General features: G+C 40.4%; 1 protein-coding gene across 9 annotated transcripts in view; it reads right to left on the bottom strand.

Annotated features, from left to right (window-relative positions):
* PDE4D (phosphodiesterase 4D) overlaps positions 1-12,814 on the bottom strand; it is a 1,151,628-nt gene that overhangs the window by 222,581 nt on the left and 916,233 nt on the right. For all 9 annotated transcript variants that reach the window (XM_032626898.1, XM_032626892.1, XM_032626893.1 and 6 more), the window contains one exon: positions 638-829. In XM_032626898.1, coding sequence (XP_032482789.1) covers positions 638-780 — 143 coding nt within the window. In that variant the 5' untranslated portion in view covers positions 781-829. The remainder of the gene's footprint in view (positions 1-637; positions 830-12,814) is intronic.

The following is a 12,814-nucleotide window of genomic DNA, read 5'->3' as shown; positions in this document are numbered from 1 at the left end:
ACACTACAGTAAGCACAAGAAAATGAGCTAATGATGGTATATGATCCGCGAATCTGCTTATCAGTTTTAATTACTTTCCAAGCTGTGGCATGTCTAAAATGATATTCAAGTCTGTCTAATGTTTTCTGTACTTGCCTCCCGTGATTAATATTCCCAAAATGGTTTAATTTAGGCAAACCTTCACAAAGATTTCAAATGAACTGGCAAACCAGGGCTAACATCTGCACAGTACGTCAATGGACATATATTCAAAGGGCTATATGTGCTAATATCACAGGGACTTGCAAACTGAGTTTAAAGCCTGTCAAAATATTCGAAAATATTCACATGGCTGGGTAGCTAAACTCAGGCCCTACAGGAATATAAGCTAAAGTTTTAAGTGTAAATGTCTCCATTGCAAATTTAATTCTCTCTTTTCCCAGACAATGTATTCTCTGGGAAAATAAATGTTTCTTATCAAGAGTGACAGATTCAATCTACCATTTATCTTCAACTTGTATAATTTTATCCACCATCCTTTTTAAATTAGAGAATGATGCAGTTAAACAAATATCATTGGTTTTATCAACTCTAGAGGGAAATTTACTTGATTTTTCTCTAAGCACGCCCTCTTCTCTTTGCTCCCCATCACACTTACATGTCACTGGCAATGGAGGAGTTCCGGGACATAGACTTTGGTGAGAGGTCATAATCACTGTCGGATCGATACAGAAAGGACTCCCGGCGTTGACTGTGGACAAAGTTTGCTTGGAGAATTAGCCCAGATCCCGGGCTGGTCATGGGATCCAAGGGACTCCGTCCAGAAGATGTGCCATTGTCCACATCGAAGCTGTCAATTAAGGAGAAAGAATGACATTGCTGTGAATTATTTGTTAATAGTTTAGTAAAGGGAGACTTCAGTTTAGGAACTGACAATAGGAAAACTTACAGCTGATTCCTGCTGTCAAAAAAAAATGGTAATACCAAAATACACAAAAGAAAAAAAACACACTGACTTCATATACTTGTCTTCCTACACCTTTGAGTACCTCTGTTAACTGACCAAATACAAAATATATAGGTCTCTCTGAACTCAGTTTCAGTTTAAAAGGAGCCATTCTGCAAAGACTAGCTCTCCTAAGTACAGAATTCTTTTTACATAGTAATTCACTAAATATTTGGGTTCAGTTCAACAAGTGCCCATTACATGCCTAATATCCTTGATTCCCCAAACCTGGGCTTCTCCACTCCCACCTACACCTACCCAATCACTAATTTCTATTGTGGCCACTTCCCTCCATCCCCACTGCCAGTATACTAAGTTCAGGATTCTGTCAACTGTCACCTACATTATTATAAGAGCCTTTAAATTAGTCTCTTGAATCCATTTTCCACCTTGTATGATTCTTCTTAAAATCTAAACCTGACTGTGTAATTCATCAGTTCAAAACCTTACAGTGGCTCACTGTTGTCCTCAAGATAAAGTTCACATTTCTTGGCTGAACTGACAGAGTCTTAAGCATCTGTTCTCAATGACAACAAACCCTTTTCCCAACCTCGATATGCAATGCTCTTCCATCGGGAACTTCATGCTCCCCTCATATTGAACCACCACCTACTTGTATCAGGCTCTCACTACCTAACCTTCTGCTCCCCAATTTCTCAACCCTCCAATCTCCTGCCTAATTGTTATTTATCCTTGAGGACTTAGCCTTCATCTGAAATGCTGCCCTGATACCCCAGAGCTTCATGAGATGCCCTTTCTCTGTGTTCCCAAGACTCTTTCCCACTCCCCACGGATAGCGTTTACAATGAGATGGAAATAATTACCACTTGATCTCCATTCCTAGACTGTGAGCTCTCTGAGAATGGAGATTCTGAGTGTTCTAAGCACTTCATGGTGGCACTTCAGAAAATTTTTACTAAGTGGTTTGAATTAATGATCAAATGAATGAAAGGCATGATGCTTGGCAATACAGCTTCTAGAGTTTGGGGGAAAAAAAGAACCATACATGCCATTCTTAACATCACAGTCTTTACAATCTAGATAAGCTTTCTACAAAGAGTTTTTCTAGTCTAGCATCAACCAGTAGTAAAACAAAGTCAACTCTCATGTGTTCTTATAAGAGGAGGGTGATAGCTCAGGATAGCTCAGCAAGTATGTGGTTTAAAAAATTGTTGAATGAATAAACAAATGAATTCAAGTTCAGTTGTTAACAACGTTTTTCCCATTAGAACCTTTATCCAAACTATCAACTGGCTACTTTTAAAATATTCTTTTACTTTTTCTACTGGAGTTATTAATAAATAGTGTTATGACCCAAAGATTGGAGGCCAAACTGGAAGAATTATCCAGGGGCTTGATGTTTCATGAATCACCTATGAATCTATGACCAAAGTAGAACATTAACTCCAAATCAATCCATCTAGTAAAAAAAATAAAGGAAAAACTCATAATCTAGCTTAGCCAGTCGTAAACATGTTTTTCAATTTAAAATTTTCTTAGAATTTTGTCACTTTACAGATATATTCATTTGGTCCTTACAGGACATTGAGAGATTATCTACTTGAGCAGATTCATTTTACAGACAAGGATACCAGCTCCTAGAAAGGTTAATTGACCAAAGTTACTGAGCTAACTGGATTTAATTATCTACTATTCCTGAAGTTCTCCCAGCTGTAATGCATAATCCTGTAAACCACAAAAGTGTGTCAGCAACTATGACACCCAAACAGGGACATCTGTTTCTTGCGGACAGATACTTCATGCATCTGGGACTTTAACAATCCTGAGAAAGGCCAAAGGGAAGGGACCTCTAATCATTAAAGAGGCTTATTCAGGATCTCTGGCAGGCTCTTCTTGGATATGCTTAACTCAATAAGCATTTATTAAGTACCTACCATAAGCACATTGAGGTACAAAAATAAAGGAGATGAGATTAATCCAAGCTGGGATATCTGAGAAATCTTCGTGGAAAAGTAGTATTTAAAGAGGGCTTTTGAAGGCATCCAGTATACAGTTGAAAGACATAAAAGACCTCTGCATAGGGAGAGGATAGGGGTGATTTCTGCTCTAAGGAGATAGTGATGGCCGCTCTTCAGCATGAGGAGGTCTTAATGTAAACACATAAAAAATGTTTATGTTGATTCCCCTCCAATATCAAAATGTTCTTACTGTTTTAAAAAATAAAATATGGTATCCTTTTCATGCTATGCAGAAACAGAAATATAGGAGATACAGGAGTACGATTTTTGGCTTAGTTTTTCTCAGTTCAGTTGAGGAAATACCAATATTACCCCCAAGTCAGAAATTTGCATTTTTTTATTATTATAATCTTTCCAATTAAATTAAGCAAGTCTTGACTTAACAAAAAAAATTCTCCACTATCAGTTTTGGAACAAATACTGATAAGTATCTTAAAATATTTAACAGTTTTTGCGGTAGTATTACCTATTAAAACCAAACAGTTATTAGTAGGTCATAAAGTGCTTGATATGGGAGTATATGGGCTTTGATACTTTTCTTTGCAGGTTGTAATATAACAATTTGGCCATTGGATGGAGATCACTTTCTTGAGAAAAATCTATTGTAAATAAAGGCCAAAACTATCTATTTCTTAAAGACTCATGAAAACAACCTCTTAAATATTATCCAAAAAATAAAACCTCAAAATTTACAGGAAGGGATTACCAAATATTGATGAAAATATATTAGCCTAAGAAATATTAGTATTAGCTTTACAAACAGATTGAGAATGATCTAAAAAATGGTCGCTGATTTGTTATTAGACATTTATGCTTACTTAAAAAAATGAGCTCTTTTGTTCAAGTATTAGAACTAAGGGTCTTTTCTTGGGAGAGATTAGGTTGGGAACACTTCAAGGCAGTACTTCATTCGGTGGATAGTATATTAACTGAGACTTTATTTAGCCTGAAAATATGGATGGCTTCAAATAAGCTGTTCATTTTTGAAACGTAACTTTATAAACAGTCAATGTCATGGTATTATTAACAAGACAAGAAGGTGGTGAGGGGTAACCCTAACCTTAGACATTGGCACCAAAGAGATCAGTCGTGAATTTGCCAAAAACATTCTTTGGCAAACACTTTGATATAATGAATCCTCTTTTGACTCACTGCCAATTAGATGAAGCCCAAGTGTAAGATTAGCAGAAGTTTGGGAAAGTAAGTATAGATTTGGGGAGAGTAAGAATGTCTGAGTCTAATGATGATGGTGAGAATAATAATGATAATGATAATAAAGCATTTGGAACACTCTCCAAGCGCTAGGAATCGTGCTGTGTGCTTTATGTACGCTATCTCATTGAATCCCCACAATAACCCTTTGAAGTAGCCACTATATTTTCCATTTGACCAATGAGGAATCTGAGTCATAAAGAAGTGGCTCTATGTTAAGTCACATGTTCAAGGCCATACAGTTTGTCAGTGGGTTTTAAACTCAAACTGTCTGATTCCAGAGACTGGGAGAATGGCCCCTGTGTTTCTCTCTCCATTGCAAAGCCTCCTCTTATTCATTATAAAAATAGAACATCTCTTAGCTTCCTCACCAGGATAGAACTTCAAATGTTAACGTTCTGAACAACTTATGGATCACGTTTGCCAAGGCTAATTCTGAGCCTTGGTCTTTATATGACCCCCAATTTTGGAATTTTCCAAATCCTCTGTTTTTTCAGTTTTGAATACAACAGTAAGGTGCAAAACAGTCTCTGCTGAAACCTTTTGGGTGGGTTTCGTTACAGAGTTTTAGAGTTCATTTGGAATAAGGAAGGATGGTGAGTCTGCAGAAGGTCTTAGCAAATGAAACTAAGCGAGATGCTCCATTGTCCCACATGTTTGCTGTCCTTAATGCAGTTCAATGATGTATATGTTCCCTGACAGAGTCGGCTTTTACCAAGAAGTCGTTAGTGGAAAAGCAGCAATGCAGCTGTGCATGGTCCCCAGTTGGGGGCGGTAAAGAGTAATGGCCCTGCCAGCCTGTTGCAATTAGAACTACTGAAGGCTGTGTGCATCTAGCACTACTCAGGACCATTCACTCCACTCAGGACCCTTTAAAAACCAAAGAGAAAACAAGCAAACTGACCAACCAACCAAACTGCTCCCCAGCTCTCTACACTGTTCCAAATCAGTAGAATTACTGGACTACCTGTCATGATCCACCTTCCATTCAGCCTCTTCCACTGCTCCCACACTTCGTGTCTACTGACCTTGTAATCATCTGTCCGCTTGGGATCATTTCTCAGTTTTTTGGCCTGATGCTAGACCCTGCTTCTGTGGTTTACATATTTTGCATCCCTTCTTGCCCACGATGTGGACTCTCTCCTGAGCCGTGATCCTGCTATTATCCCGGGTGAACAGCTCATCTCATGTCACCTGGCCATCAGGACCTTACACTCAATATTGACCCCCAGTGTGGAGTTTGATGAAGGTGAGACACATGAGGACTCCAGTGGAGCAGCTACGGGAAGCCCCGATCAACAGAGGTCCCGTTATCAAAGCATCTGTGAAGAGCTCCCACGGGGAAGACCCTGGAGAGAACGAGCAGCTGCTGAACGCTGGAGGGGACCCTAGAAGGCTCTATTCAAGTCGGGAGCATCTGAGAGCTGCTTCTGTTGCTATGTATTAACAATGGTGCATTGACAACAGAGATCTTCCCGCTGGGAGATGGGGAGATACCAAAAATATTCCAAAGACATTCACTTGGGAATTAGAAAACGTCTAAATTTCATATCTTGGTTCTGCCACCTTCTAGTTGCATGCTCTTGGGCAGTTACTGTACCGTTCTAAGCTCCCATTCCCTGATAAGGACAATTACAGTATCTAGTTCTAGGGCAATTATCAGGCCCTATATAATATTTGGAAAGCATTTAGCACACTGCCTGGCAGCCAGCACATTCCATATACTTAGCAGCTATTGTTGTTTTTACTATTATTACCCTTTTTCTTTAAGGGGTACTTTCCATCCAGATTTTTCCTGAGCACACTACCTTAGGAAGAACCTACAGGGAGAGATGGGAGAGAGAGGGAACTGAGGGCTGGTCAGCCAAAGCACCAGAATCAACCTTGGCAATCAATGAGGTGACAGGTGCTAGAGCCAGATTGCTCTTACGGCTTGAGCTGCTTTTACAACTTAGTTGCTGTCTCCACTCCACTCCATCATTCCAGTGTGATAACACCCGGGGAGAGAGTAGAGACTGTTGATTTTTCTCTAGATATTCCTCACCGAGGAGAAAGAACAATTTCCTGCTAGGAACATGGAAGGCATGGAGATCCCAACAACCTGGGTGGGGTTCCGGTGGAACAGAATGAGCAGAAACAGTCCTTCCGACCTCAGGCCTCCAGCCACTGGGTCTAGCTTGGTACCGGTACTTGAGACACAACTACAGTGCTGTTTATTTTCCTATACCTGACTCCGCTGTATATATGGTAGCCCATGCTGTTGGCTGTATGACGGAATCCATTTTGGTGCTTTACCACTCAGGACGAGGGTATGGTTCGCCCTCAAGCTTAATGAAGTGTAAGCAAGTTGGAAAATTATTTCAAAAATATTTTTTCTCATTTTTTTCACCGGAAGATGGCGTAAGAGTAAGACGCGGAGATCACCTTCCTCCCCACAGATACATCAGAAATACATCTACACGTGGAACAACTCCTACAGAACACCTACTGAACGCTGGCAGAAGACCTCAGACCTCCCAAAAGGCAAGAAAGTCCCCACGTACCTGGGTAGGGCAAAAGAGGAAAGAAAAAACAGAGACAAAAGGATAGGAACGGACCTGCACCAGCTGGAGGGAGCTGTGAAGGAGGAAAACTGTCCACACACTAGGAAGCCCCTTCGCGGGCGGAGACTGCGAGTGGCGGAGGGGGAAAGCTTCGGAGCCGCGGGGGAGAGCACAGCAACAGGGGTGCGGAGGCCAAAGCGGAGAGATTCCCGCACAGAGGATCAGGGCTGACCGGCACTCACCAGTCCGAGAGGCTTGTCTGCTCCCCCGCCGGGGCTGGCGGGGCTGCGAGCTGAGGCTCGGGCTTCGGTCGGAGTGCAGGGAGAGGACTGGGGTTGGCGGCATGAACACTACCTGCAGGGGGTCAGTGCACCACGGCTAGCCTGGAGGGAGTCCGGGGAAAAGTCTGGACCTGCCGAAGAGGCAAGAGACTTTTTCTTCCCTCTTTGTTTCCTGGTGCACGACAAGAGGGGATTAACAGCGCTGCTTAATCAAGCTCCAGAGACGGGTGCGAGCCGCGGCTAAAAGCGCGGACCCCAGAGACGGGCATGAGACGCTAAGGCTGCTGCTGCCGCCACCAAGAAGCCTGTGTGCGGGCACAGGTCACTATCCACACCGCCCTTCCGGGGAGCCTGTGCAGCCCGCCACTGCCAGGGTCCTGTTATCCAGGAACAACTTCCCCGGGAGAATGCACGGCGCGCCTCAGGCTGGTGCAACGTCACGCCGGCCTCTGCCGCAACGTCACGCTGCCTCTGCTGCCGCAGGCCCGCCCCACACTCCGTGCCCCGCCCTCTCCCACCCCCCCGGCCTGAGTGAGCCAGAGCCCCCGAATGAGTGGCTCCTTTAACCCCGTCCTGTCTGAACGAAGAACAGACGCCCTCCAGCGACCTACACGCAGAGGCGGGGCCAAATCCAAAGCTGAGCCCCTGGGAACTGTGCGAACAAAGAAAAGAAAGGGAAATCTCTTCCAGCAGCCTCAGAGGCAGCGGATTAAAGCTCCACAATCAACTTGATGCACCCTGCATCTGTGGAATACATGAATAGACAATGAATCATCCCAAATTGAGGAGGTGGACGTTGACAGCAAGATTTATGCTGTATAGCTTTGCTTCCACCATTTGTCCTAGGGTTCTATCCGTCCGTTTTTTAAAAAAAATATTTTTTGCTTTCTTTTTGTAATAATTATTTTTTATTTTAATAACTTTATTATATTTTATATTACTTTATTTTACTTTATCTTCTTTCTTTCTTTCCTTTTTTCCTTCCTTCCCTCCTTCCTTCCTTCTTCCCTCCTACCTTTCTTTCTTTCTTTCATTCTTTCTTTCTTGCTACTTCTACTAATTCTTTCTTTCTACTTTTTCTCCCTTTTATTCTGAGCCGTGTGGATGAAAGGCTCTTGGTGCTGCAGCCATGAGTCAGCGCTGTGCCTCTGAGGTGGGAGAGCCAACTTCAGGACACTGGTCCACAAGAGACCTCCCAGCTCAACATAAAATCAAATGGTGAAAATCTCCCAGAGATCTCCACCTCAACACCAGCACCCAGCTTCACTCAACGACCAGCAAGCTACAGTGCTGGACATCCTATGCCAAACAACTAGCAAGACAGGAACACAACCCCACCCATTAGCAGAGAAGCTGCCTAAAATCATAATAAGTCCACAGACACCCCAAAACACACCACTAGACATGGACCTGCCCACCAGAAAGACAAGATCCAGCCTCATCCACCAGAACACAGGCACTAATCCTCTCCAACAGGAAGCCTACACAACCCACTGAACCAACCTTAGCCACTGGGGACAGACACCAAAAACAATGGGAACTACGAACCTGCAGCCTGCAAAAAGGAGACCCCAAACACAGTAAGATAAGCAAAATGAGAAGACAGAAAAACACACAGCAGATGAAGGAGCAGGATAAAAACCCACCAGACACAACAAATGAAGAGGAAATAGGCAGTCTACCTGAAAAGGAATTCAGAATAATGATAGTAAAGATGATCCAAAATCTTGGAAATAGAATGGACAAAATGCAAGAAACATTTAACAAGGACCTAGAAGAAATAAAGATGAAACAAACAATGATGAACAACACAATAAATGAAATTAAAAATACTCTAGATGGGATCAATAGCAGAATAACTGAGGCAGAAGAACAGATAAGTGACCTGGAAGATAAAATAGTGGAAATAACTACTGCAGAGCAGAATAAAGAAAAGAGAATGAAAAGAACTGAGGACAGTCTCAGAGACCTCTGGGACAACATTAAACTCACCAACATTCGAATTATAGGGGTTCCAGAAGAAGAAGAGAAAAAGAAAGGGACTGAGAAGATATTTGAAGAGATTATAGTTGAAAACTTCCCTAATATGGGAAAGGAAATAGTTAATCAAGTCCAGGAAGCACAGAGAGTCCCATACAGGGTAAATCCAAAGAGAAATACGCAAACACACATATTAATCAAACTGTCAAAAATTAAATACAAAGAAAACATATTAAAAGCAGCAAGGGGAAAACAACAAATAACACACAAGGGAATCTCCATAAGGTTAACAGCTGATCTTTCAGCAGAAACTCTGCAAGCCAGAAGGGACTGGCAGGACATATTTAAAGTGATGAAGGAGAAAAACCTGCAACCAAGATTACTCTACCCAGCAAGGATCTCATTCAGATTTGATGGAGAAATTAAAACCTTTACAGACAAGCAAAAGCTAAGAGAGTTCAGCACCACCAAACCAGATTTACAACAACTGCTAAGGAACTTCTCTAGGCAAGAAACACAAGAGAAGGAAAAGACCTACAATAATGAACCCAAAACAATTAAGAAAATGGGAATAGGAACATACATATCGATAATTACCTTAAATGTAAATGGACTAAATGCTCCCACGAAAAGACACAAATTGGCTGAATGGATACAAAAACAAGACCCATATATTTGCTATCTACAAGAGACCCACTTCAGACCTAGAGACAAATACAGACTGAAAGTAAGGGGATGGAAAAAGATATTTCATGCAAATGGAAATGAAAATAAAGCTGGAGTAGCAATTCTCATATCAGACAAAATAGACTTTAAAATAAAGACTACTAGAACAGACAAAGAAGGACATTACATAATGATCAAGGGATCGATCCAAGAAGAAGATATATCAATTGTAAATATTTATGCACACAACATAGGAGCACCTCAATACATAAGGCAAATACTGACAGCCGTAAAAGGGGAAATAGACAGTAAAACATTCATAGTAGGGGACTTTAACACCCCACTTTCACCAATGGACAGATCATCCAAAATGAAAATAAATAAGGAAACACAAGCTTTAAATGATACATTAAACAAGATGGACTTAATTGATATTTATAGGACATTCCATCCAAAAACAACAGAATACACATTTTTCTCAAGTGCTCATGGAACATTCCTTGGGATAGATCATATCTTGGGTCACAAGTCAAGCCTTGGTAAATTTAAGAATACTGAAATTGTTTCAAGTATCTTTTCCGACCACAATGCTATGAGACTAGATATCAATTACAGGAAAAGATCTGGAAAAGATACAAACAAATGGAGGCTAAACAATACACTACTTAATAACAAAGTGATCACTGAAGAAATCAAAGAGGAAATTAAAAAATACCTAGAAACAAATGACAATGGAGACACGATGACCCAAAATCTATGGAATGCAGCAAAAGCAGTTCTAAGAGGGAAGTTTATAGCAATACAATCCTACCTTAAGAAACAGGAAACATCTCGAATAAACAACCTAACCTTGCACCTAAAGCAATTAGAGAGAGAAGAACAAAAAAAATCCCCAAAGTTAGCAGAAGGAAAGAAATCATAAAAATCAGATCAGAAATAAATGAAAAAGAAATGAACGAAATGATAGCAAAGATCAATGAAACTAAAAGCTGGTTCTTTGAGAAGATAAACAAAGTTGATAAACCATTATCCAGACTCATCAAGAAAAAAAGGGAGAAGACTCAAATCAATAGAATTAGAAATGAAAAAGGAGAAGTAACAACTGACACCGCAGAAATACAAAAGATCATGAGAGATTACTACAAGCAACTATATGCCAATAAAATAGACAACCTGCAAGAAATGGACAAATTCTTATAAATGCACAACCTGTCAAGACTGAATCAGGAAGAAACAGAAAATATGAACAGACCAATCACAGCACTGAAATTGAAACTGTGATTAAAAATCTTCCAACAAACAAAAGCCCAGGACCAGATAGCTTCACAGGCGAATTCTATCAAACATTTAGAGAAGAGCTAACACCTATCCTTCTCAAACTCTTCCAAAATATAGCAGAGGGAGGAACACTCCCAAACTCATTCTACGAGGCCACCATCACCTTGATACCAAAACCAGACAAGGATGTCACAAAGAAAGAAAACTACAGGCCAATATTACTGATGAACATAGATGCAAAAATCCTCAACAAAATACTAGCAAACAGAATCCAACAGCACATTAAACGGATCATACACCATGATCAAGTGGGGTTTACTCCAGGAATGCAAGAATTCTTCAATACACGCAAAACAATCAATGTGATAAACCATATTAACAAATAGAAGGAGAAAAATCATATGATCATCTCAATAGATGCAGAGAAAGCTTTCGACAAAATTCAACACCCATTTATGATAAAAACCCTGCAGAAAGTAGGCATAGAGGGAACTTTCCTCAACATAATAAACGCCATATATGACAAACCCACAGCCAACATCATCCTCAATGGTGAAAAACTGAAAGCATTTCCACTAAGATCAGGAACAAGACAAGGTTGCCCACTCTCACCACTCTTATTCAACATTGTTTTGGAAGTTTTAGCCACAGCAATCAGAGAAGAAAAGGAAATAAAAGGAATCCACATCAAAAAAGAAGAAGTAAAGCTGTCACTGTTTGCAGATGACATGATACAATACATACAGAATCCTAAAGACACTACCAGGAAACTACTAGAGCTAATCAATGAATTTGGTAAAGTAGCAGGATACAAAATTAATGCACAGAAATCTCTTGCAATCCTATACACTAATGATGAAAAATCTGAAAGTGAAATCAAGAAAACACTCCCATTTACCACTGCAACAAAAAGAATAAAATATCTAGGAATAAACCTACCTAAGGAGACAAAAGACCTGTATGCAGAAAATTATAAGACACTGATGAAAGAAATTAAAGATGATACAAATAGATGGAGAGATATACCATGTTCTTGGATTGGAAGAATCAATATTGTGAAAATGACTCTACTACCCAAAGCAATCTACAGATTCAATGCAATCCCTATCAAGCTACCACTGGTATTTTTCACAGAACTAGAACAAAAAATTTCACAATTTGTATGGAAACACAAAAGACCCCGAATAGCCAAAGCAATCTTGAGAACAAAAAACGGAGCTGGAGGAATCAGGCTCCCTGACTTCAGACTATACTACAAAGCTACAGTAATCAAGACAGTATGGTACTGGCACAAAAACAGAAAGATAGATCAATGAAACAGGATAGAAAGCCCAGAGATGAACCCACGCTCATATGGTCACCTCATCTTTGATAAAGGAGGCAGGAATGTACAGTGGAGAAAAGACAGCCTCTTCAATACGTGGTGCTGGGAAAACTGGACAGGCACATGTAAAAGTATGAGATTAGATCACTCCCTAACACCATACACAAAAATAAGCTCAAAATGGATTAAAGACCTAAATGTAAGGCCAGAAACTATCGAACTCTTAGAGGAGAACATAGGCAGAACACTCTATGTCATAAATCACAGCAAGATCCTTTTTGACCCACCTCCTAGAGAAATGGAAATAAAAACAAAAATAAACAAATGGGACCTAATGAAACTTCAAAGCTTTTGCACAGCAAAGGAAACCATAAACAAGACCAAAAGACAACCCTCAGAATGGGAGAAAATATTTGCAAATGAAGCAACTGACAAAGGATTAATCTCCAAAATTTATAAGCAGCTCATGCAGCTCAATAACAAAAAAACAAAGAAACCAATCCAAAAATGGGCAGAAGACCTAAACAGACATTTCTCCTAAGAAGATATACAGACTGCCAACAAGC

Source organism: Phocoena sinus, chromosome 3, assembly GCF_008692025.1.
Source record: "Phocoena sinus isolate mPhoSin1 chromosome 3, mPhoSin1.pri, whole genome shotgun sequence".
Lineage (NCBI taxonomy): Eukaryota > Metazoa > Chordata > Mammalia > Artiodactyla > Phocoenidae > Phocoena > Phocoena sinus.
The sequence above is the reverse complement of the archived record's forward strand: the minus strand, read 5'-3'. Positions and strand labels throughout refer to the sequence as shown.